We start from the raw sequence: 26,928 nt of genomic DNA, 5'->3' as shown, positions 1-26,928 counted from the left end.
ACTGGCACTGGCCATTTTCCCAGTGGGCTGGGAAGGTGGGGACTGGTTTTACTGCTGATGGGGAGTGGTTTTGTTGCTAAAGCCAGGGGCAGCTGCGTTTTGTACATACAGTGCTTCAGTGCTTTGAATAATAAACAATGCCAAGCCAATGGCTTTAAAGGGCACCTGTCAGAATACGCTCGTTTCAAACGCATTTGTTTTTGCATTGGGCTGGCTTCTGTCTCCTATACGGTCGCCAAGAGCAGTGCTGACCTTTAGGGTCAACCAGTGGGGTCAAAGGCGGGGTTTGAGAGGTCTGCTGTTACTTGGTACTTGGCTTAGAATGTCAGTAAATATATATAAAAAAAACTCTTCAAAACTCAAACCTGTGCATTTCTTTATAATGCTACCATTGCTATGCATTTCAGTTTTTTATATTAAATACTACCATTGTATCGAGTGCTAGTAATTAGAAGGGATATATTCTAATCATGAGCTTAGAAACATTCATGCCCCCACTACCACAGCCCTGACAATGATGCTGTTAATAAACCAAGAGGAACGTCTGTTGTCTTGTGCCCCCATACATGGCCTAAGGTGTTGCTTTAGATGGAGTAATTTTGGGGCATATTATCAAGAAACGGCGTTAACATTATCGCCGCTTTAGCGACAGAAAACTGCTGCTAAAGCGGCAATAATGGGCTTGATAATATGCCCTTGAGAATTCCCATAGAAGCCCATGTTCTGGTGTCAACATGGGCTTCTATTGGAATTCTCTGCGGCATATTATCAAGCCCATTATCGTCAATTTAGCGGCAATTTTCTGCCGCTAAAGCGGCGATATTGTTAACGTCGTGCTTGATGATATGCCCCATAGTCTTTTGCAGCGCACATGAATGGAATGCAGCATGTACGGCGCGGGGCTACTCTAGGGAGTGTCCCGGAACTTTGCTCAATGTCATAGTGTAGGGTATGAAAAGCAAACATTTAACACTGAAATAGCGCCCACTGTGCGTAGCTCCCAGGGTATCTTTCTCCATGCTGCTGGCCTTAGAAAGGATAACAAACATCCCCCAGTTCTAGAGCTGTGATTTCGAGGGATCCTAGCTTGAAGGCTATTGGCACACGGCATATTTCTTGAAGGAATGTATAACCTGAGTCTTGTTCTTAGGTAAACTGCAACTGTGTGATAAAGTGCCTTGAAGATGATTCTTTTCCTTATTGGGAGCTAGTGGAGGGCTCGTAGGTGAGGGGACACATGCGTTCTTGAAGGTAGATTCAGGAGAATGCAAGCTGCCACATGCTGGACTACCAGAAGTTTGTTAACCAGGTATTTGGGGAAGTCCAAGATAGAGGACATTTCCATAGACCAGTCTTGAGGTTATCAGTTCCTGGACAATCATTGTTTTACTTGCCGTAAATGAGAGAAACTGCAAGAACGTTTTTTGGGAGCGAATTAGTCTAAAACATGTGCCTACCACTGAATTGATTTGTGGTTGGGAGGACAGTTATCGAATTTGCCCCCTCCCCCAAGTTCTTAACGGTACCCCACTGTGGGCCGGGGGTGGGCATCTTCAGGCCAAAAAGGCTGCCTTGTTTCTGGGGGAGTATTACCGAACAATAGACTTATAGTTTTGTCTGCATTGCACTTTACTTGGTGTAAGGCTTACCAGTGGAATACCATTGTCAGGCAGCTTTTAATAGATTCACCTGAGATCTCTTCTCCCTTGCCTCTTGAGAACAATAGATGAGTATCATCACTATATGATAAAACTTTAGCCCCGTGTCTTTTGTTATCTGGGCAAGTGGAGTGAAATACATGTTAAATAGTTTTGGGCTCAAGGGCGAGCCCTGGCGAACCCCCACTGTCAGCTAATGAAACTTAAAGGAGAAAATAGGAATCCAAACCTCCTGACCTCTACCTTCCAGAAAGGAGGCCAGCCAATCCAAGACTTAACCCACCCGCTTGATGGATTGGAGATGTGCTAAAAGACTGGAGTGGGGAACTGTGTCAAAGTCTGCGGACAGTTCGAACAACTGCCTTCCCACTAGCATCCATGGTGCCTCTGATGTATTCTGTCACCTCCATTGGCGCTGTCTCTGTACTAAAGCCAGGCCTAAATCCAGACTGGCCTGGATGGAGCAGGTTTCGGTTTCCAGGTATAGGGAGTGCTGCTGATTAACGTGCTTTTCCAGCACTCTGATAGGGCCAGTAGTAGAGGTGTAGGCCTATGGTTAGACTGCTGTGCCGTGTATGCCAACAGTTTCTTTAGCAGGGGCATGATTTTAGCCTGTTTCCAGGAAAGGGGTACAGCAACTGTCAATAACGAAGCATTGCACACCTTATTAGGGTTGATGGTGAGTGCCCCTAATGCTAGCAGATCCCAAATTGATGTATTTCAAACTGCACTTGTACCCATGAAGGACAAGGAGGCACTGTGAAAAAAGTAATTGCCTTCGATCACACTATGTGGTCAAGAGGAAGCCGAGATGAAAGCAAGGTTTCCTGATTTCATGTTGTGCAATTCAGCCACTATAGGGACACTATTTTCTCTCTCCCTTTTAATATGAAAGATTAATGCTTTATGTTTATTTCTTCAAAGCGCTAAATTAATGCACTGTGGTAAATACATTCAGGCTATGCATGTTTCACAAGGATTGGTGGTAGTAGTGTTTGTGGAGGGTGATGTTTTAATGCTTAAACTAAAATAAAAACCAGAGCACATTGAGGCCAGTTGCTCTAGGTATCTAACAGTCTTTATTCATTGTTAACCATTAATATACCCATGTACTCCTCACCCATCTAACTATGCATTGAGCCATACATCCCTGTCTCCAACATCCATCCACACAATGGTTGGAGAAAGTTCTGTAATGAAAATATGTGTTGCAAAACCAGATCTGCAGTTGTTTTTAAAAAAAGGTTTTGGAAGAAGTCTCCACCTAGAACCCTTTTTCAGTAGTACGGCTAACTCGCAGCAATTACTCGCAGCATGCAGCTTGAGGGCTGGGCTGGCAAAATAATCAAGGCCTGCTTTTGGTTCCCCATCCAGCCCTGGCCACTGACAACATACAGGACACATTTTCAAAACCCAAAAGGAAAAAAGGCACTGGCAAAGTTAAAAGGTCTGTGTTCTAAAGACTGAGTTATTGGCTTTGCAATGCAAACACATGCTTCATGATGCATGCTCATACATCAGACAATATTGTAAGGGTTTTAAAAGAAAGCCCATTCCAAGATTGTCACTAATGCATGTGCAAGCATCCCAAAACTTAAGCGTATATGTATAAGCGTGTATGTATTACAACGAATACATATGAATGTTGCACATGCATGCTTGCTTCGTGATACTTCAGTGCACATGCATCACAATGCATGACAGCCATTTTGTTATTTTTAATTTACTCATTTTCATACAATTTCAGTTCATTTGCACCTAACAGTGTCCACAATGCACTAAATCATAACAATGCCATTTAAAGTTTGAATCCAAAAAAGCACCACAAACCACAAAGCGCCTACAGTGTTTACCTAGTCACGCTAGACTGGGTCAAAATCAAAAGGTAAGGCTGACTGCGATGGATCATGGGTCAGATTCAGGAATCTGATTCATTCCGCTATAACATTTCTCTCCGTAATTAGAAACTTTTATAGCGCAAAAGTGGTTGTCAAAGCATCATCGGCATGGCAAGGTGCAAGCTGGATTAAAGCAGGGCTCGACCAAGGCTGGTTGCTGCAGCATGGGATTCCATGAGGTCATCAATAATGGTGGGAAAGCTCAGAGTAAGCGGAGTCCAGAGTCCATGCCCACAAGGCCTCGATGTTTATCGACTTTGGCTGGACCTTCTACTTTTGGACTTAGACACTTTTCTGGAAGTCACATCTCCTTCAACGGGGCAAACCAGAAGGTTGAGGCCGACCGGCGATATGACATTGATGGCTGGGGTTTTGATGGCGATCCCACTTCTTGCAGTTTGGGGGCAGGACAAGTACACTCTAACATCAGCCAAGCTGTCCAGGACCTGAGGGGCACCACTTGGGGGCTCACGCTAACTGAGGACAGCAGCAGGGTCTATGGCAGGGCAAGTTGGTACTAGTCATCTGGACAGTTGCAGGGAAAGGGCCTCTGAAAGCCTGTGTTACTACAGCTGAAACCGGAGGTCAGTCAACGGACCCTCTGAGTCACTTATGGTATCCTAGATTCAAGGCAAGCAGGTCCAGTCTTCCTTCAGGTTCTTCAGTCAACAAGGCAGTCCTCCTTCATATTCTTCACAGGTACAGGAGTGTTTTGACAAGAGGTCTGCGGGGGTCCACTTTTATTCCCACTGACAGCCTTTGGGTGGAGGGCAAGCTTTTATCTACCCACTAAACCACTTTTTGTGAGTTCCTCTACTGTTAGTCTGATAAGATAGACACAGGGTAGTCAGGCTTAGGTTTGAGTGTTATCTACCATTGACACGGTAGGATTCCTTATGAGGTTCAGGAAGGGGCTGGGCACAGCCCCCCTAAGCCATATTGTCAAGGGAGTAGTCCCCCACATCACTCCTAGGGCCCTTTGTCCACTGGCTGGGAACAATACACATCTCACCATAGAGGGACCTTCTGGAGTCAGGTAACACCTTGACACTGGTGGGAAACCCTATTGGTTTTAGGCAGGAAAATGACCACTTACTAATTGCCATTTACAAAGTAGTAATATAAAATCCAACTTGACCATTAAGTGGAATTTTAAATTACTAGTTCTTGAAACATTTTTCTTGCTACTCCCAAAATGAATTTAGCACATAATACATGTAATATTGTAAACCAGTGTTAACCTATGGGAGTAGTGATACTTTGCAGGTTTGTCACTGCCAGGACACATAAAACTTAAACTATAAATGTCCTACCATATAAATACCATGCACCCTGCCATATGGGCATTCAGAGTTTACATTAGGGTAATGTATAAGGGACTTATACATAAATTAAATGCGCCAAGTATGTATGTGCCACGTTAATAATATTTCAAATGGAGAGCGTAAGGGCTTTATCACTGGTTAGCGGCAGTAAAGTTTGCTGAGTCCTATGGCCAAGAAAAACAGGATTAGCAAAAGAAGGCAACACTCTGAGGGAATGCCATACAAAAGATGGCAATTTCTGACACATTGTAGCCCAGTAAAGGTCAATTTCTTGAAAATTATTTTACCATGAATCTCTACTAACTTTGATGGTGTTCCTAGCCCATCCCATCCATATTTACTGTCCTTGATAGGAGTAACTATCTGAGGAATGGTTAATAAATACAAAGAAGTATGTTTCTGAACATTCCAAAATTGTGAGAGAATTCTTTCCCTGTAACAAGTACTACATATCTCAATTGAAGGTTTAATCACATACAAATTGAAGTATTAGCAAATCATTTTATAGGTCCAAGGTTAGTTTTATGAATCACTTGTGTGGCTTTACCTTTATACTTTGTGCAACATAAAGATGAAAATATCTCAGGAAATAAAACCAAGTGTATTCACTGTCACTTTTATGTGCAATTGCCTCCCTCTTAATTTCACCCAGAATCTTTATCTAACAAAACTTCACACATTGTCTTCTCCTTACACATACACACACAGCTGAAGAACCTGTACCCTTCTGTCTTATATACCCCTTTCCTCATGTCAACACTTCTCTTTTTTACACGGTGAGCATACCTGGATTTAAGACCCTTCCTCCCTTTCTTTCACGCTCTCATAGACAGACAGTTGCATTCTCTCTGACACATCCCATCTAAGCTCTAGAACATGTCAGGTCATTATGCAAACAGGTTAAGTCTGTTCTACAGGGCCAAGAGTGGCCGAGGTTGGATGCTATGTTTGGCTTTACTCTCTGCAACCATTCATGGGCATCTGTTTGTAGATAAGCATTTGAGTGACTAGTTTCTGTATATGTGTGAGTCTGATAATACTCCTAACATCAGTTTTCCTCCAGCAGGTATTGGCTGGCACTGTGCCGATTAACATAGGGAAGGGTCTTATATCTACAGCTCCATACCTTATGTCACATAGCCTCATTTATTGGGCTTCACAAGTCTTGAAAACATTTTTATAATTTTAACAATCCTAATATTTTCCATTGACTTTAGCAGGGCCAGTCATCATACAAATCGTTCTTACTCTTGTGTTTAGCCATATAGCACATTATCCTGGGTGCTGTGCTGCCAGAGATTAAAGAGCTATACAATTAGTACAGACTGGGTCATGCAGTGTGATTCAGGAATACATGCTTATCTCAGGAACCTTTATGGACACATTCCAAGGTTCTTTAACACACAGACAGAACGTCAAGTGCCTCAATGAAAGTCAACAGCACTATCACATTCTGTGTGCAACTACATCACTAGAATATTGAACAGCCTACGAAAAAAACAAAGAAGTACCTTCCAGTGGCCGAGATGTCACATCCCTCTTACCCCAGGCATCTATTCACCAGACACCCTTCTCCAGAATTTTCCATTGAAAACACTGCTTGCACTATCCATTTACCAGCAACCCCTCGGCCCACCCTCTGTCCCACCAACCTGTGTGTAGGAGCACTGGACATAGCAACAACAACAAAATGCCCCCATTTGTCAGGCACATTGGAAATAATGAATAAACAGGGATGGCGCCAGCATCACTTAATCTATGCGCACCTAAAACAGAAAAATTGACCTGACCTTGTTTAATGTAACTGCTGCTTTTGTAATGCGCTCCAATACCATTGGGTCAGTGGAGTTCGTGCTCTATAAAATTGCCCCCAAAATTCATCTGATCTTGTGTAATGCATCAAGCACTCATGTAAAGCGCTACAACAACTTTGTGTCCCTCGTTTCACATTATATAATAAAAAATGTCTCACAGTTCGTGGGGAGCTGCTGTGAATGTGCTTTCAAATTTGAGCTCCGAGAGGTGGAGGACTGCAGGAAAAGGCAGCGGGGCAGGCATGCAGTGACACGGAAGGAGGCGGGAGGGATGAACACTGCTCCCATTTTTCAGGTAGCGGGTAAATAATGAATAAACCTGAGCAGCGTCGGCAACACTTAATCTCTGCGCACCTAAAATCAGAATAATTTGCCTGACCTTGTGTAATGTAACTGGCGCTTTTGTAGAGTGCTCCAATTCCTTCGGGTCAGTCAAGTTTGTGCTCTATAAAAATGCCCCCAAAATTAGTGTGACATTGTGTAATGTAACTAGTACTCATAGTAAGCGCTCCAACACCTTTGGATCCCTTGAGTTCACATTATATAATAAAGATGTCTCACAGTTCCCAGTGAGCTGCAGTGAATATGTTTTGAAATTAGAGCTCTGAGAGGAGGAGTGCCACAGGAAGAGGCAGTGGGAGGGCATGCAGCAACTTGGAAGGAGGTGGGAGGGACAAATGCTGCTCCCATTTGTCAGGTAGATGGGAAATAATGAACAAACAGGGTAGGTCTCCGCATCAATTAATCTCTGTGCACCTAAAAACAAAAAGCTTAACCTGACCTTGTGTAATGTAAGTAGTGTCTTTTTTAAAGCTCTCAAATACCTTTGGGTCAATTTGCTCAATAAAAATGCCCTTGAAAATTCATCTGACCTTATGCAATGTAACTAGTGCTCATGTAAAGTGCTCCAACACCTTTGGACCCCTCGAGGTCACATTATATAATATAAAAATGTCTCACATCAATGGAGAGCTACCGTGAAGGTGCTTTGAAACTAGAGCTCTGAGAGGAGGAAGACCACAGTAAGAGGCAGCGAGGCAGGCATGCAGCGATATGGAATGAGGTTGGAGGGACGAATGAATTCAACATTGTGTAAGGTAATTAGTGCTCATGTAAAGGCCTCCAACACCTTTGGGTCACTTTGGTTCACATTTTATAAACAAGAGAAAATGGTACGGGAGTTGCCCAAAACTTGCCCTTAACTGTGCTGCAAGGTTCAATAGAAGAAGGTCCAGTGACCGAAGCTCGCTAAAGGAACAAGCAGCGTTGCAGGAGAGGTTTGGCGGAAGTCCTCACACTTTGAAGTCAGAGAAAATTAAAGAGGTGATTTTGAAAACAGCATCTGAAGCCTCTGGCATTTTATCTTGGTATTTGAACAGGATGGGGAGGTTAAGTGACAGGTGCCGAAGCTGAACCACTGAAGACGGGCAAACAGAGACACAAGCAGGAATCAAAGAAAGTAATAGCTCCACAAATGAACACATAAACACAGAAGCTTACTGTTAACATTAATTGGACGGTGCTCTGGGGGAGGAAACCAAACACAAAAAGGAGGAATAAAGAGGAAGGATTAACCCCCAGCAAGCAAGCATTTTCGAAAGGCAACCGAAGGGCTAATGCAAGCTATACTGTAAGCCCACAGAGTGAATGCAGCATGTCTCGAAGAGACTGTTCATGTGCTGCCTAGGCTCAACCTAAAACAAGTAGTGGGAATGCAATAGGTCTCGCATTTCTTTAAGTTAGAGCTGTTGTCACTGTAAATGGTAATGTTTTTGACATCTACTTCAAAGGAGCCACTGCATCAAAATTACCAGGTAATTTCACAAAGTGGCTGGAAAGGCAATGAGAAAGCACTGTAAAAAACAACGTTTCAAATCTACACAATTTTTAGGTGGGTACCTACTGTGTGTATTTCCGACTTTTCCCTGTATATTAACATTACTACGTGCATGAGAATATATGCCTATTTTGATAGAGGTAATGGACGAACTGACAATTCTCTTAGCATTCACGGCAATGAACTAGCCGGGCCGCAGGCACTAAAGCAGGTGCATCAGGACCAGTCATCCTTGACATATATTCACACATCACGAACACACATACACAACAACAACCAATCAAGTTTTGGCAATTTTTTTGGCCACACAAATGTACACCGTGTACACTAACCATCTAAAGATGAGTGAGTACCATCAGAGGGGAGCTGAAATCAAGAAACAGTTTTCCTGGTCAAATCTAGAGTGCTTAGCAAAAAGGATTTAAAACACAGTTACTTCACATGTTAGTTGATGTAAAGCATCTACTCTAGTACAATCCCTTTCCCCATTCTTTGAACAGAGATCATGTACAATTCTTCCAGTCAGCTGATTTATTACAAACATTAACATTTGAGAGAGGTGTGTGGTAACTACTTGAAGCATTCTTGAGAATAAGCAGCCACCATGCTGCTCTTATCCGGAGAAAGGGGCTTGGTGCATGAATTAGTCAAGCTCCCTTAATGAATAATCAGCAATACATTATGTTCTTCCACCAACAGTTAAACAGATGTGAAACCTAAGCATCTGTACAGTGAGAAGAAGCATTTCCTGCGTGGAAGCATCACAACCATGCTCTGCAGTAACCCCAGACCTGTCCGAGGCAGGGAATAGGGTAAGCTGTACTACAAGACGAATACCTGCTGAAACCACAGGCAAGAGCCAGCCTCCTTATAGCCGCTCCAAGCGGCAATTTAGCACAGAAACTCTCTTGCAAAGGAGCTAGGCAGGGGAGCACATTTCACATGAGCAGGGCTGCATTACATCAATTCTTCACATTCCACACATGCAGCAGGGCAAGATGTTGTTCAATCCTTGCCAGAAATGGAACAGCGAGCTGCACAAAATAATCTCCAGTACCAAGACGCGCGGCGGCCATAATTTAAAAAAACAACGAATTGGGCGAGCTGCAGTCCCGTCCCGCAAGTGTGTGTGGGTGCGTGTGGCCCCATTGGGAAAGTGAAAGCATGCATAGTGCGCTGCAAGTTAAAAAAAAGAAGCGCCACCATGGCTAAAGCTGGCGACCCACCAGTGCTCTTTGGATTAATCAAGCAAAGAGTCCTCCTGAAGGGCTAAATCAAACTACACAGTAAGGACACAGAAAAAAAGTCCATTACTGATGGGAGGATACAAAAGAAGACCTGGAGGTACTAAGGAGCCTATTAACTAATCAAAATCCAACACTGACAGTTACAGCAGCCAATTGAAATGATGGGCGGGGAGTGGGTGGAGCTTCAAGTACATACCTGAATACAGCATGCCTCGCAGAACAGCGCATGCGATGCCCAGGCTCGACCTAAAAAGACCCTGGTAAATACTGCCACATGCAGATTTTAGTTCAGAATGCACCAACATTTTAAAAGTTATAGTCAATTTTTTGGTAAACATGTAACATGTGGCTTTTCATAGATTTCACCAGTTGCAATAAATGTCAAAACACCTTCTGGAGTTCTCGTAATAGAAGCCTAAATTTAGTTTACCAGGGGAAAAAATCCATATTAATTTCAATTTCATAGATTGCAATTTTAAAGCTGCTCATTCCTGTGATATGTTCTGGCAACAGTTGATGATAAAACAGTGAATATAACACAATACAATAAAAGTCGTTACCAATGAGACCGGTTTCAAAATCCTGTTATTCATTGCTCTAACTTAAAACAGTAAAACAAGTTTTGTTTGTGGCGTTCTTGGATCAGAGCAGTGTAAAAATGTATTCATAAGTGCTGTTGGCTTTCTCTCCCAAGTATACACCTCTGACTGGGGCCCACAGGAAGCAGAGGAGGGTGGAACACACATTAGTGCTGCACTGCCACCTCCTCTGCTTGTTGCGGGGCTGTGGAGTCCTGCGCCAGGCGGGGAAGTTTGATGGCAGCATTTCGGAGTCGATATATTGGCAGCGCTCTCAATGCTGAAAGTGGCTTTCACAGAGACATTGCAAGCTTGCCACTGGTCTCCATGCCCTCAATGAGACGAGAGAAGACCTCCTCCTGGGTAGTTGCAGGAAGATTGGGCCAGAGGGAGCTGCAGAGTGGCAGGAAATCTGAGTATTTATTGAAACAAAACACACAATAGATGTATTTCTTTCCTTCTGGGAGGGACTACTGCGCGTGGCTTTGGAGGGTGGCAGAATGGCAAGTATTTTTTTTATATATAAATTTCAAAGAGCTGAGAGCAGGCATGGGGGTGGGCACGACGGGGCACCAGGTACATACTTTGAAAGTATCAGGGACATCCCAATGAGACTCGCTATCCCATGACCCACACAGGTGAGTCAATGGATTAGGTATGGGACCCATGGGATGGCCATCCACACAACAGGATATTCAGAGAGAGTGGCTGTCAATAACAGGAAGTATTCAATCGAGGGCATTCAAGAGGCACTATAGACAACTTGAGCCTCACTCGAATTGTCTATATTGGAACTCTAGGATAAAAAACAGCAGCAATATTGAGAACTGTTCAAACAGCACTTTGTTTTCGTTATGTTATATATAAAATATCAATCATGCTCTTTTGAATATCTATTGCTGTTTCTTTTGAAGTTGCTAACACTTATTTAAATCATTTTGTTTTTAGGCACGTTTTGGCGCTCATACTGCTGCAAAATAAGATGCTATTTGTGACCAACACTTTCCTCTTGCCTTTCAGCCCTCAGAGACTGCTTCAATGGTTCCCTGTTTTGTGAATCAACTAATGTATGCATGCCAGTCTCCCAGCGCTGCGATGGTATCAGAGACTGCATTGATTTCAGCCTTGACGAATCCAGCTGCTCAGGTAGTCAATTTCGCATTAAACTATCATTTGCAGTCAAAATATATGGTGCTTTCACTCAAACCGCAAACGGTAAACAATCCCTCAAGTGCCGCTCTTCACATTACTGTCTGTGTGTGTGTGACAGAGATAAAGGGGGCCCAGGAGAGCGTTTTATTTATATGTAATGCTTCTATAATTCATTTATTTGTATCGTATATTTGTAAATCACATCATTTTTATAATGTGAGGACATGTGAGAAAACTGCCTTTCTGTATGTTTTCGTGAAAATGACGTATGAAGCGCACATAAAAAAAATGTACATTAAAAAAAACTCTGCATATGGACATTTTATATGAAAGCCTAACAGAATTAAGAGCTGGGCTTTAACCGCTTCTGTGACGACATAATGCTAACAAATTGTCTGCACCGGGATGCACAGTCATATTAAATTTATATGAATTTGTTGATTTTGCTGAATTTATTAAAATGTGTGCCTGAAAAACAGTCAAAAGGTATGTTGTATGTAACAGGGGCAGCTGGCATCTAGAGGGAAGTGGGGGCGTTGGGCGCCTCGAGTTCAAATAAAAGAAAACATTTTTAACTAAAAGAAACATTTACCGCCGCAACGGAACTCTTCTTTCCTCAACTGCAACCCGACCACCAGGAAACTCCCTTGACCAATCCTGGCGCCGCTTTCATGCAGCATGAGAGCAGCGTCCTGAATGGAGGGAGTAGTCTCACTCGGCGCTCCACAGCGCTCTGGAGGCCTGCACTTTCTCCAACCCCGCTGAAGGATGGAGAATGAAGAACAAAATGGTAATGAATTACCATTTTATTTTTCATCTCTGGGGCTTTGGGGGTAATAAGTGAGGGGTCACTCCTCCCTTCCAACGGAGGAGCCACCTCTGGTTTCTAACGTGCTAAAATATGTTTTTGCCTAGTCTGGTGCCAATTACGATCCGGTAAAAAAAATTCCCGTACGACTCGTATCCGGTCTTTTTACCGTACGAATCGTACAAGTGCCGTACAAACTGGCAATCACGATTCGCATGGGAAAAAGACCATACGAATCGCATTGGGAATAATTCCCCACACGTCCTCGGGTCGGAAAAAGTGTCCGACACGTCCTCGGACGATTTACCGTACAAACGTGAAAAGCGAAGTCCGACCGGGGAATCACGATCCGTCCCGGGCATCCGAATGTACAACCGTATGGTTAAAAGACCGTCCGCACCGAACTCCTATAACAACCATGGAGACGTCCAAACAGGTGCCCGGTACGTGCCGTACCCCCCCCCCAGCCCCCGCATGTATGCGCCGTACCCCCCCCCAGCCCCCGCATGTACGTGTCGATCCCCCCCAGCCCCTGCATGTACGTGTCGAACCCCCCGTGTATGTACACCCGAGTACGTGTCGAACTGTACGTGTCGAACCCCCCCGTGTATGTACACCCGAGTACGTGTCGAACTGTACGTGTCGAACCCCCCCGTGTATGTACACCCGAGTACGTGTCGAACTGTATGTGTCGAACCCCCCCAGCCCCCGCATGTACGTGTCGATTCCCCCCCAGCCCCCGCATGTACGTGTCGAACCCCCCCGTGTATGTACACCCGAGTACGTGTCGAACTGTACGTGTCGAACCCCCCGTGTATGTACACCCGAGTACGTGTCGAACTGTACGTGTCGAACCCCCCCGTGTATGTACACCCGAGTACGTGTCGAACTGTACATGTCGAACCCCCGTGTATGTACACCCGAGTACGTTCGAGTCGTACCCCCACCCGTGTATGTATGGTGCGAGGGGTACGCACCGTACATACACGGGTGGGGGTACGACTCGAACGTACTCGGGTGTACATACACGGGGGGTTCGACATGTACAGTTCGACACGTACTCGGGTGTACATACACGGGTGGGTTCGACACGTACAGTTCGACACGTACTCGGGTGTACATACACGGGGGGTTCGACACGTACAGTTCGACACGTACTCGGGTGTACATACACGGGGGGGTTCGACACGTACAGTTCGACACGTACTTGGGTGTACATACACGGGGGGTTCGACGCGTACATGCGGGGGCTGGGGGGGGTTCGATGCGTACATGCGGGGGCTGGGGGGGGTACGGCGCGTACATGCGGGGGCTGGGGGGGTATGGTTGCGTACATGCGGGGGCTGGGGGGGGTACGGCGCCTACCGGGCCACCTACTCTGGTCGTTTCGCACCGTACTTCGCATTTCCGGCACTTTTTGGGTGCCGTAAAAATATTGCCGTCCGGACTGCTGTCGGTTCGAATCGTAATTCCTGGGTCGTGAAACGCTGCCTGGAAGCGTCCCGACGTCACGTCGCAGCATTCCCGGATCACATTCGTATGCATATTTTCATCGGTCGGTGTTTTTTACGATTCGTACGGAAATGGTGTTTCCGTGCGAATCGTAATTCCATGTTTGTAATGTTTTACAACCGGGTACGAGTCGGACGGAGAATACGCTCCGACCGATGGTTCGTACCCGGTTTTTACCGGATCGTAATCGGCACCTCTGTGTATGTAAGTTTGTGTTATTTGTATAACATACACTTAGTCAAGAGGCAGTGGAGTACTATACAGATTCAAATGCAAAGATACTGTCAACTCTTGGAGGAGATTGCTTGTTTCTGATAGCGGAAGTGGACTGTTCACGTCCTGAGATGTAGTGTTCTGAAAAGAGATGTGCCTTCAGCCCCTTCTTATTGTGAAGTATGATTGGCTAGTCCTGATTTATACGAGAATATAATTTGGGATCATTGATGAACAGATGGAGATTGTCTGTGGCTTTATTTCTATTTTGCATGTCAATTCCAAGTAGAACAGAGTCAGGCCCGTGAGTGTGCTGAAGAAGCACCTGAGTTGATAGGCGGTGATGCTGGTCATGTTTTCTTTGTAGAAGCTGCAAATGATTTTGATGATGGTGCTGGCTGGCAAGGGGACCCAATGGCATTCCATTGTGCACCTATTCATTTTGTTAATCAACCTCCACTACAACAGTGCCTAAAATCTGGTCAACCTTACAATTCAAAGATAGCCACCATATTGTGTCATTGTGGTCAGCTCTTAATAGAACATATGTTAAAGTTATATGCTTTTCGTAGGCCTTCATTCTGGAGAAAAACAAAATGCATGGGCAATGCGGAGTGCCAAACCCGAATACGCTCTATAATCAACCACTGGGCTTCAACACACAGTGAGATCAATAACATTAACTCCTGATCTCTCTTTGTGAGCAAGTCAGGAATACGGCTTCCCTCAAGAAGTGACTGAATGCTTTTTAACATCTCATAGAGTGGCAGGGTACCTTTCAAACAACCAGTGGCGGCTCGCAGAGGGAGTGCTGCGGAGCAGTGGGCTGGGCAGGGGAGGGGCTGAGTGGGGGCTTAGTGGAGTCGGATAGACAACAGGCAGGACTAAAGTAAGTAAGTAAATAAATAAAACTATTTACCTTGCACTCGCTGCATCGCCGAGTTGTCGATGCTGCAAGTGCAAGATAAATAGTTTTATTTATTTATTTACCTACTTTACTCCTAGCGACTCCACTACCCCAACAGCCTGCCCCTCCCCCGCCCCGCCCACCACCCAGCAGCACTCCCTCTGCGAGCCGCCACAGCAAACAAACCAGGAACAGACAATAGCTCAGTGTACAAACTTGAAATAGGCTGGCATACTCTTCCCTCGCCGAATTCTCATGTTACTAAAAAGGCTGTATTCTGAAATCTTCCAAGCCCAGAGTAAAAACGTCATATAGCTAGAGTCGACCAACCACAGCAACCAAAATGCCACCCTTTGTCTACCAAGCACTAGCAGTTTTGGGGAGTCGTTAAAACCCGCCTCACATTCATTCAGTGTGACCGTTTAGAGTGTTGGTAACATACTAGGATTATGCCTAAAGTGTTGTGAAAGCTTCAGACAGAAGAAAGTGTCACAGGAACTGCTACAGTGTTGCGCGTGTCTAATCCCATCTTGAAAGTGCAAAGGTTATTCAGGTTGAAGCCATCTACCATTCTTCAAAGGGACCAAAACATTAAAGCAGTAAAATCTCTACATAAGTAAACTTGTTTTCAATATGGCTTGCAAGACCTCACAAATCAGTCGTCTAAAGTGATGAAGAATGTCTTTACTGACTTAGGAAAAATAAAAAATAGGATGGAATCAGGAATACTGGTAACTAACTTATCGATCAGCGCAGCGTGTATACACTAACCAAATATATGCAACATAGGGCTACTCAGGAACATGGCTATTGGTATTTCAAGCCATGCACATGATGCTAGCCCATTGACTCTCCTGGTGCCAAGGTGCTAAGCCCTCCTCCTACTAAAGTGAAGTGATTGCCCACAACGAACCTAGAATTGCGAATTAACCCATACCAGTAGTGGAACTGGATATGCTCTTTTTAGCAAACTGCTGAGTTTTATTGCTGGTTTTCAGACTCTGTTCACCTGGGCACTGTTGGCCAGTGCCCAGTGTATGTTCTCTGATGTCTAAGACATGTAGCTATTGTCTAATTTTTTACAGGCATATAAAGCCATAGTATATGGTGCAGAAATACTCTCATTCAGCACCATCCGCTGGTGTCACAATAGAAATCATGGCTTCAATTTTACCATTGTAGCCTGACTGTTGCAGTGTAAACACTGCAGGACAACCTGTTGAAATACCCTTTTTAACAGACAAAAAAACTCCGTATGAAATTTTTGTAAGTCATCCATATGTGGGCCTTGTAACCCACAATGTAGGATGCTTGGCATTTAGAAAGTGGGGCACATAGAAAATTAAATTTACTATGTCCCTACAGTGGTGTGGTGCTAAAAGTCCTTTTCACTGTGGCAGATGTGATTTTCCTATATAGAAAACCAGAATACAGATTCAAATACTTATATGGACAAGTTAGAAAAATAACCACTTTTTCTAATAGTTATTAAAAATCCAATTCAGCTGTGAGGTACGATTTTAAGTAGATATTAAGGAAAATTAACTTTTAAAAAGTTGTTCTTTGCATGCTTTAGCTGGCAGGTGGCTAATAAGCATAAGCCTCTGCCATCATCCAGCCTATGTTCAAGTCTGGGAATAGGTGGGAAAGTAGTATGACTCTGGCCAGCAAACAATAAACTGACCCGAATAGGCCCCTGCGTGCCATGCCTGCAATCCAGTGCCTAATGCCTAGGTAAGTCACCCCTCTAGCAGGGTGCACTAGTCCAGAGGCATGAGCCCTGTACCCATACAGTGTCTAAGTTCATCCATAGACATTGTAATTGTAGTAAAGCCATTAAGAATATATGGTCTGGGAGTTGGTCACTATGAACTTCACAGCTCCATAATGGTTTCACTAAAAACTGGGAAGTTTTGTAGCAAACTACTCATCACATTAAACTCACACTGAGGCCAGTGTGGGTTTTAATGTAAAATGCACTCAGAGGGCATCATAGAGATGCCCCCTGAAGATCGACCAGCCCAACCAGACTGGTCTTTGGACCCCTGGGTAGATGGCCTTCGCTCTCTGGGTTCAGAAACAAACCCCATCCTGGGCAGAGGTGTTGTGCCTCCCCCCCCAGGATGGACTGCACCCACAAAAGGGGAAGCTTCAAAGGTCTGCTGCCTTTCGACACTGACCCTGCCTTTTGCTGCCCTCTGCAACTGACTCCCACTGGTTCTGACCCCCACTTGAACAGGAGAATCCGCTGTAAATCCAAGTTAGGAAGAGAGGTGTGCCCACCGTTGCTAACCCCACTTCTCAGGTGAGGGAAGAGAGGTGAAGCACACATCTCAGTCCCCTTCATCTTGAGGATGAGGGGACTCAGCCACTTAGGATGAGGCTCATGCCCCCTCCCACAGGAGGGTAGCATAATAGGGAGTGATCCCACCCCAAAGAAGGAACCCATTGGTCCAAACCTACACACACCCTTACCACCCCTAAATTGAGTATTTAGGGGCGACCTGAACCTTGCCTCCTCAGATTCAAGGAAGAAAAAAAAAGAACCAAAGTGCTCTGCTGACCCAGAAAGAAATTGACACCAACTGACCTGGCCCCAGCCCTACAGGCCTGTCCCAACCATGACCTGCCTATAGCAAACAAACCAGCGTGTCCTGCAGCAGCAGACCCCAGAGCCTGGAGGACCTGCCCTGCACTCAGCTAACAGACTCTGTCTCCTGTGAGCACTGGATTTGCTCAAACCAAAGACTAACCGTCAGAGCCCACACTACGTGATTCTGCACCACTCTGCACTCGGCCGTCATGGCCCGCGGTCGAGTGGCGACTGAAGGTGGTAAATCAACGGCTTTCTTTGACTTAAGCAGTCCAGGAAGTCCGACTGTGACCAATTGCAGTTCAAAGAAACTGACAACTAAGACACCTCAGCCCTCAACACCCTCCCGGCCTTTGGGTAGCCCAACCCATGGTGTACAAGCATCCACCCAGATCCCCAGTCACCTTCCCAGTAGTTGGTTGCCTCCAAGAAGTCCTCCCAACCGAGCCTGCAACTTTTCAAAACCAATGCTCTCCACTGAGAATCCCAGGGACAGCAACATGCACTTTACCTACTGCACCGGGCCACCTCGGTGCCGCTGGCGGTACATTCCTTGAGTTGCTGGTTGGCCCCTACAGTGCCGAACGCAACCTTAGGAGCGTTGCTCCCACACTCAACTGGCCTGCTTGCCAGTAGACCCCAACCAAAGGCTCCCCTTAGCCCGTTGGCTAACGGTGGGCACCTGTACTCTGCATCCAGCCGCCCCAATGCCACTGGTGGTGTAACTAGTGTGCACTTGGACCTTGGGGAACCTTGGTCCTAACCCCGAACCCTCAACCTTGTAAGTGTTCTAGAGGGGGGCACATCTGTGGTAACTGTTCTAAGGTAAGTGCAGAAACAGAATTCTGACCCTTAGTAGGGCAGAAGCAGAGGCCTATGAACTCATGAAGGCAACCTGATTAAGGGATTCGGACTCACTATTGAAGAGTACAGTATTAAGTTTAGGGTGGCTCAGAAATCTCAGAGACAGTCCTGGGTGGAATTCGTAGACGACTCTGTAAAAACACTAGGTGTCTGGTTGACTAGAAGTAAAGTGCAAGATTATGATGGTCTTTATAATTTGTTTATGAAAGAACACATTTTAAGTAATTGCATCAATGAAAAGTTGCATCAGCATCTGGCAGACCTAGGTCCAATTTCTCCCCAGGAATTGGGAAAGAAGGCAGACCACTGGGTCAAGTCAAGGGTAACAAAGATAAGCACTACGTGTGACCAAAAGAAAGGGATCACAAAGACTGCCCGGGAGAAAGAGGGTGAGAAACCCAAAAACTTGGCTGTTTGCCTCGAATCTAAAGAAATGCCTGCAGTACCCCTTAGTGAATGAGACTAAGATAGAAGCCCTGAGGGATACAGGTGCCAGCGTCACTATGGTGAAAGACACTGGTTCCCCATAGAGCAATGCCTAACTGGAAAGACCTATCCAGTTACCAACGCTGACAGTGTTACCACTAACCATGCTATGGCTTTGGTGACATTAGACTGGGGGGGGGGGGGTGTTGGCCTGAAACAGTGGTGGTCTATCCAAAACTTCCAGCCACCTGTCTGCTTGGAAATTATCTGGAAACCTCAGCATGGGCTGAGATAGAAAGAAAGACACATGCAGCCATGCTGCACATGCCTGAGATAGTGTGTGTGAAAACACAAGCACAACGCCTAGCACAGGATGAACAAGGAGGATAGGAGCCTGAAAGGATGGCCCAACCGCTCAAGAGACAAGGTAGGAAGACTGGTGAAACAGCTTCCCCACAGCAAGAAGGGTAAAGAGTCATAATATTGATGTTTAAATATCGATTTGCCATAATATTGATGTTTTAATATCGATGTGACACAATATCCACCTGCAAGAACATCGTCGACCAGAAGATCGATATGGAGGTAAGAAATATCGTTTTTGTTAATATCGCAGTTATTAATATCCCTAGTAAAAATATCGTTGTTAATAATCGATATTTATTTTAGTGCTCTGTATTTTAGAATATGTGTTAAAAGTATAGTTTATTTTTCTAATGTATGTTTGAAATTTTCAGGAGTAATTACTTTTATTTTAAGTCATTTTTGCGTATATTAGTTACGTAGCGGGTTGTGGGTTTATAGGGAAATAGGGTGGGAAGTCATCTAATTATGATATATTTATTATTAATTTTTAGAAGGTATTAATTTAAAAAAAATAATAATATTGCGTTTTAGTTCCGTAGCGGTTTGTGGGTTTAACGGGAAATAAGGTTGGAAGTACTTTAATTAAAATTAATTAATTAATAATTTCAATTAATTATTATTTTTGTATTTAATAATATATATTGTTAATTGTGTTAATTCGCTATTAATTAGTTATGCATTGGTTATTGATTATCAATTATTAATTGGTAAATATGTTGTGTCATTTTTTTAGGAGCGGGTTGTGGGTTCATAGGGGAGTAGGGCGGGAAGTAATTTAATTATAATTAATTAATTATTAATGTTATTAATTAATATGTATGTATTTAATAATTTATATTGTTACGTGTGTTAGTTAATTTGTTATTAATTAGTTAATAATTGGATATCAATTATTAATTGGTAAATATGTTAATTGTTAGTTTTTTTAGGAGTGGGTTGTGGATTTATAGGGGAGTAGTGTGCGAAGTAATTAAACTTTAATATATATTTTTTATAATATTTAGTTATTGCTATTTTATAGTCTTAATAGTGGGAATTAATTTATTCCTGATTGTTTTTAATTTGCTTTTTCATTGTTATTAGTTAATTATTTAATTGTTAAGCAATTAAGTTAATTGTGTCATGTTTTACAATATTGGTGGTGTCATTTATAGGGGGATTTGGTGGGAGGTAAATTATTTTTTATTATTTAAGTATTTGTTAATTAATGTTTATTATTTTGCTTGAGTGGGAATAGTAAATTATTCTACTCCGCTATCCAACACTTTCCCTACTGTTGTACTCTTTGGAGTGGGAAAAATAATGTTATCCCCTCCACTATCCCACACTTTCCATACTGTTGCACTCCCTGGAGTGGGAATAGTAATGTTATCCCCTCTGCTATCCAACACTTTCCCTACTGTTGCACTTGCATGAGTGGGAATATTAAATTATTCCTCTCCGCTATCCAACACTTTCCTATAGTTGCACTTGCTGGAGTTGGAATAGTAATTTTACAGCTCTGCTATCCAACACTTTCCCTACTGTTGCTCTCTCTGGAGTGGGAATAGTAATTTTATCCCCTCCGCTTTCCAACACTTTCCCTACTTTTGACTTCCCTGAAGTGGGAATAGTAATTTTATCCTTTACGCTATCCAACATTTTCCCTACTGTTTTAGTTAATGTTGTGTAAAATGTGATTTTAAAATTAAATACTTATTTTAATATTTTAATGTATTATATATTTATATATTATTTTTATATTTCTGTTACAGGTGTATGTATATATATATATATATTTATAGTTTTTATTATGTTTCTAACATTTTATAATTTAATAAAATAATTATTTATCAATATTATTAAGTAAATATATATATAATTAATTTTATATATGAATGTTTAATTTGGTTTTAGATTACATTTATTATTTATTATGTTTAACATTTTTAAATAATTTTAACTATATTTATATTAACTATATTTATTACTTTATTTTATAATATTTTTAAGACATTTAAAAAACGAAATTTTGGACAACGATATTTTAAACAACGATATTTTGGTTTCGATATTTTTGTACTTACTTTTGTAGGGATAAGATGTCGATATTCTTGACATTGATAGTCTGAACACGATATTTATGCACCTCGATATTCATGTCGTCGATATTCTGTCAGTGATCCAGCAAGAAGATCAGGACCCCTCTACTTAGGGATGAACTTGTCAGCACCAGAGGGAAATGAGCCCATGGAGTTTGAACCTTACGAGGTAGAGCTCTAGGGACCAGGGGTCCCTCTAGGGGACAGCTGTGCCTTGGGCAGCACGGATGCCCCACTCTTAAAGACCTGAGGCAGCAGGCTGTTGCACAGGAGCAGGGAGATGTCCATTGTTTCCACAAAGGCTATTGGGAGGAAAGGCTCCTCTACACTGAGGCCAGCTACCCCAAACCTGGAGCCACTAGAAGAGTGGTAATGCATCAACTGTATAGTGAGTTCCTACTCACTTTAGCACATGACATCCCCTAGCCGGGCATTTGGGTCAGACCAAGACTTGGGAGAGATTGGTCACCCACTTTTATTGCCCCAGATGTCCCCAAAAGTAAAGGAGTTTGTAAGCTCCTGTGTCACCTGTCAAGCAATGGGAAAGACAGGAGAACACACCCAAAGGCCCCCTTAATCCCACTACCAGTGGTTGGGGTCCCCTTTGAGAGGGTAGGAGTTGATATAGTGGGTTCACTTGAACCTCCCACAGAGTCAGGAAACAGATTTATACTAGTAGTAGTGTATCATTGTATTCTGAAGCCATTTCCCCTAGCATAACTACAGCCCCTGTGGCAGCCAATGCCCTCATTGGTGTTTCACCAGGGTAGGGTTTCCTAAGGAGGTAGTATCAGACCAAGGCACCAACTTCATGTCCACATACGTGAAGCACATGTGGGATAAGTGTGGTGTGACCCACAAGTTCACTACACCTTATCACCCACAAACCAATGGCCTTGTTTAAAGGTTCAACAAGACATTGAAAGGCATGATAATGGGACTCCCTGAAAAACACAAAAGTAGTTGGGATGTCCTGTTGCCCTGCCTGCTTTTGCCTACAGGGAGGGTTGCCTGAGAATGGAGTAGGGTTCCCACCCTTTAAACTTCTGGTTGGCTACCCTGAAATGGGCCCACTCTCACTTGTGACGGAATAATGGGAGAGACCCCATCATGTGCCAAAGCAAGATGTGGTGGACTATGTACTAGGCCTTCATTCTAGGGTTACAATCAGAGAGCAACCAAACAGCACGAGGCCAGCCAGGAGATCCAGAAACTCTGATATGACCAAAAAGCTGCACTGGTAGAATTCCAACCAGGGCAACAGTTGTGGGTTTTGGAGCCAGTGGCACCAAGGGCCCTCCAGAACAGATGGAGTATCCTAGAAAGAAAGAGTGAGGTCACCAAATTGGTAGACTTTGGCACTAGCAGGTCCCTCAAGAGGGTGACACCTGTGAACCGCCTTAAGCTCTATTGCGACAGGGCTCATGTAACCATGATAATGGTTATGGATGAAAATCAGGAGACAGAGAGTGAACCTCTCCCTGACCTTCTATCTTACAGCCCCCAAGATGGGTCAGTAGATGGAGTTGTCTAGTCAGACACCCTCTCTGCCCAACAGCAGGCTGATTGCAGACAAGTTCTAGAAGGGTATGCAAAGTTCTTCTCCTTGACCCCTGGTCAGACCCCCTGGTGTACCCATGATGTGGACACTGGAGACAGCGTGCCTGTCAAAACAGAAATTTATCACCAGTCTGACCAAGTCAAAGAAAGCATCAAGGCTGAAGCCAGCAAGATGCTGGAGTCCGGAATCATTGAGCTTTCTGAGAGTCCCTGGGCCAGCCCAATAGTCCTAGTCTCCAAACCTCATCCATAGGGTGAAAAGAGAGAAATTAGGTTCTGTGTGGCCTACCAATGCTGTCACCAAGACACATGCTCAACCCATCACCAGGCCTGATGAGTTGATAGATAAGTTGGGGGCTGCCAAATTCTTTAACCCCTTCGCTGCTAGGCCTCCCCCCCCCCCCCCCCCCCCCTGCTAAGCCTTTTTTGGGCTATTTGGGGGAGTGCGCGCTTAGGCCCCTGTAACTTTTTGACCACATAAGGTATCCACGCCAAATTTGCATCCTTTTCTTCCAACATCATGAGTATTGTAAAGGTACCCAGGGTTTGTGGATTCCCCTGGAGGAGTCCAAGAAATTAGCCAAAATACAGCAACATTTTGTTTTTTTGGGGAAAAATGGGAAAACGGGCTTCAAATGAAAGCGTCTGGGTTTTTCTCTGCAAATGGTATCAAAAAAGGGTTTGTGGGGCTGAAATCACCACTTTCCTAGCTTTTAGGGAATGACAGACTTTTGTCAGAAAACCAACATTTTTTACACAGTTTTGGCATTTTTCTGGGACATAGCCTATTTTTGCTATTTTTTGTGCTTTCAACCTCCTTCCAGTTAATGGTAGAAATGGGTATAAAAGCAATAATTGATCCTGGAAAGCTATACATTTTGGAAAAGTAGATAAAATTCTGAATTCAGCAAGGGGTCATTTGTGTAGATCCATCAAAGTTTCCTTATAGAAACTAACAGTTAAATATAGGAAAAATTTAAAACTAGTTGAAAAAAACAGCCTTTTGTGTCAACGTTTTCACCGGTAACTTCTTCTAATTATGACAGCTCTTTCAAAGCAATATACCGTTACATCTGCTGGACCTTCCTGGTTGTGGGGATATATAGGACTTGTAGGTTCACCAAGAACCCGATGAACCCAGAGTCAAAAACTGAGCAGCAATTTGCAATGGTTTTTTATTATGTTCCGGGTATATAGCAATTATTGTGGGAAAATGTATACATGGAAAAATCGGTATGAAAGACACCTATGTATTTCTGAAATGGGAAAAAATTATAGAGTTTAGAAACAGTACATATTTGCACATTTTCGAAATTGGGAATACTCATACCAGCATGAGAATTATCGGTCATTTTTCAAAATTACTTCTTTTTTACACAATGTCTTTCATTTGGAAGGCAGAAATGCATCAAAAATCAATAGGTAATAACAGTTGCTTTACAAACCTTAATTACCCTAAGTCTCCCGATAAAAATGGTACCTCACTTGTGTGGGTAGGCATAGTGCCCACGACAAGAAATGGCTCAAAACCCAACGTGAACACACCACATTTTCACAATGAAAATTTACCCTTTCTTGGCGAAGTGTCTATCTGTAGTTTTTGAACACTAGCTCTGCCGGCACCAAGGGAAACCTTGCAAACCTATACATTTTTCAAAACTAGACACCCAGGGGAATCCAGGATGGGGTGACTTGATTGCCTCCCACCAGGTTCTGTTACCCAGAATCCCTTGCAAACCTAAAAAATTGTAAAAAAAAAACACATTTTCCCCTCAATTCTGTGGTGGAAAGTTCTGGAATCTGCATGGATCCACAAATTTCCACCCACCCCGCGTTCCCCAAAGTCTTCCGAGAAAAATGGCACCTCACTTGTGTGGGTCTGCCTAGTGCCCGCGTCAGGAAACAGCGCAAAACGCATCGTGGACACACCTCAATTTCGCAGTGAAAAATGACCCTTTTTTGGCAAAGTGCTTAGCTGTAGTTTTTTAACCCTAGCTCTGCCGGCACCTAAGGAAACCTACCAAACCTATACATTTTTGAAAACTAGACACCCAGGGGAATCCAGGATGTGGTGACTTGACTGCCTCCCACCAGGTTCTGTTACCCAGAATCCCTTGCAAACCTAAAAAATTGACAAAAAAAACATTTTCCAAACATTTCTGTGGTGGAAAGTTTTGGAATCTGCGTGGATCCACAAATTTCAACCCACCCCGCGTTCCTCAAAGTCTTCTGAGAAAAATGGTACCTCACTTGTGTGGGTCGGCCTAGTGCCCGTGACAGGAAACACTGCAAAACGCAACGTGGTCACACCTCAATTTCGCAGGGAAACATGACCTTTTTTGGCAAAGTGCCTAGCTGTAGTTTTTGAACCTTAGGTCTGCCGTAACGTAGCGAAACCTAGCAAACCTATACATTTTGTAAAACTAGACACCCAGGGGAATCCAGGATGGGGAGATTTGACTGCCTCCCACCAGGTTTTGTTACCCAGAATCCCTTGCAAACCTAAAGAATTGTAAAAAAAAACACATTATCCCCATATTTCTGTGGTGGAAAGTTCTGGAATCTGCGTGGATCCACAAATTTCCACCCACCCAGCGTTCCCCAAAGTCTTGCGATAAAAATGGTACCTCACTTGTGCGGGTCGGCCTAGTGTCCGCGATAGGAAACGGAGCAAAACGCAACGTGGTCACACCTCAATTTCGCAGTGAAAATTTACCCTTTTTTGGCAGAGTGCCTAGCTGTAGTTTTTGAACCCTAGCTCTGCCGGCACCTTGGGAAACCTAGCAAACCTATACATTTATGAAAACTAGACACCCAGGGGAATCCAGGATGGGGTGACTTGACTGCCTCCCACCAGGGTCTGTTACCCAGATTCTCTTGCAAACCTAAAAAATTGTCCAAAAAAACACATTTTCCCCACATTTCTGTGGTGGAAAGTTCTGGAATCTACGTGGATCTACAAATTTCCACCCACCCCGCATTCCCCAAAGTCTTATGAGAAAAATGGTACCACACTTATGTGGGTCGGCCTATTGCCCGCGACAGGAAACGGCGCAAAACGCAACGGGGTCACACCTCAATTTCGCAGTGAAAAATGACCCTTTTTTGGCAAAGTGCCTAGCTGTAGTTTGTGAACCCTAGCTCTGTCGGCATCTAGGGAAACCTTGCAAACCTATACATTTTTTAAAACTAGACACCAAGGGGAATCCAGGATGGGGTGACTTGACTGCCTCCCACCAGGGTCTGTTACCCGGAATCCCCAAACCTCAAAAATGGTTAAAAAAAACACATTTTCCCCACATTTCTGTGGTGGAAAGTTCTGGAGTCTGGGTGGATCCACATATTTCCACCCACCCCGCGTTCCTCACAGTCTTCCGAGAAAAATGGTACCTCACTCTTATGGGTCGGCCTAGTGCCCGCGACAGGAAACGGTGCAAAACGCAACGTCGTCACACCTCAAATTCGCAGGGAAACATGACCCTTTTTTGGCAAAGTGCCTAGCTGTAGTTTTTTAACCTTAGCTCTGCCGGCACCTAGGGAAACCTAGAAAACTTATACATTTTTGAAAATTAGACACCCAGGGGAATTCAGGATGCGGAGACTTGACTGCCTCCCACCAGATTCTGTTACCCAGAATCCCTTGCAAACCTGAAAAATTGTTTTAAAAAAACACATTTTCCCCACATTTCTGTGGTGGAAAGTTCTGGAATCTGCGTGGGATCCACAATTTTCCACCCATCCCGCGTTCCCCAAAGTCTTCCGGGAAAAATGGTACCTCACTTGTGTGGGAGACCCAAGTACCCGCAATAGGCAAGGGCCCTAAACGTAGTGAGGCGACATCAAAATTGCCTATCTAAAAACCACCTGGTTTTGCAAGGAGGGTCACCCGCGTTTTTGGCCCCGTGCTCGGCGGCCATCAAGGGAAACCTACCAAATCCACACATTTCTGAAAACTAGACACCCGGGGGCTTCCAGGGAGGTATGGCTTGCGTGGATTCCCCAACGTTTCCTTACCCAGAATCCCCTGCAAACCTTAATTTTAACTGAAAAATTTACTTTTTTCACGCATTTTTGTGTGGGAAAGTTGTG

The 26,928-nt window shown here is 43.9% G+C and overlaps 1 protein-coding gene across 4 annotated transcripts in view; it reads left to right on the top strand.

Annotated features, from left to right (window-relative positions):
* Positions 1-26,928, top strand: part of MALRD1 (MAM and LDL receptor class A domain containing 1) — a 2,533,556-nt gene that overhangs the window by 1,923,649 nt on the left and 582,979 nt on the right. For all 4 annotated transcript variants that reach the window (XM_085630825.1, XM_085630827.1, XM_085630826.1 and 1 more), the window contains one exon: positions 11,378-11,503. In XM_085630825.1, the coding sequence (XP_085486951.1) occupies positions 11,378-11,503 (126 nt within the window). The remainder of the gene's footprint in view (positions 1-11,377; positions 11,504-26,928) is intronic.

The sequence above is a fragment of the Triturus cristatus genome, chromosome 10, assembly GCF_964204655.1.
Source record: "Triturus cristatus chromosome 10, aTriCri1.1, whole genome shotgun sequence".
In the NCBI taxonomy this organism is placed as follows: domain Eukaryota; kingdom Metazoa; phylum Chordata; class Amphibia; order Caudata; family Salamandridae; genus Triturus; species Triturus cristatus.
This window is presented reverse-complemented; position numbering and strand designations above follow the sequence as displayed.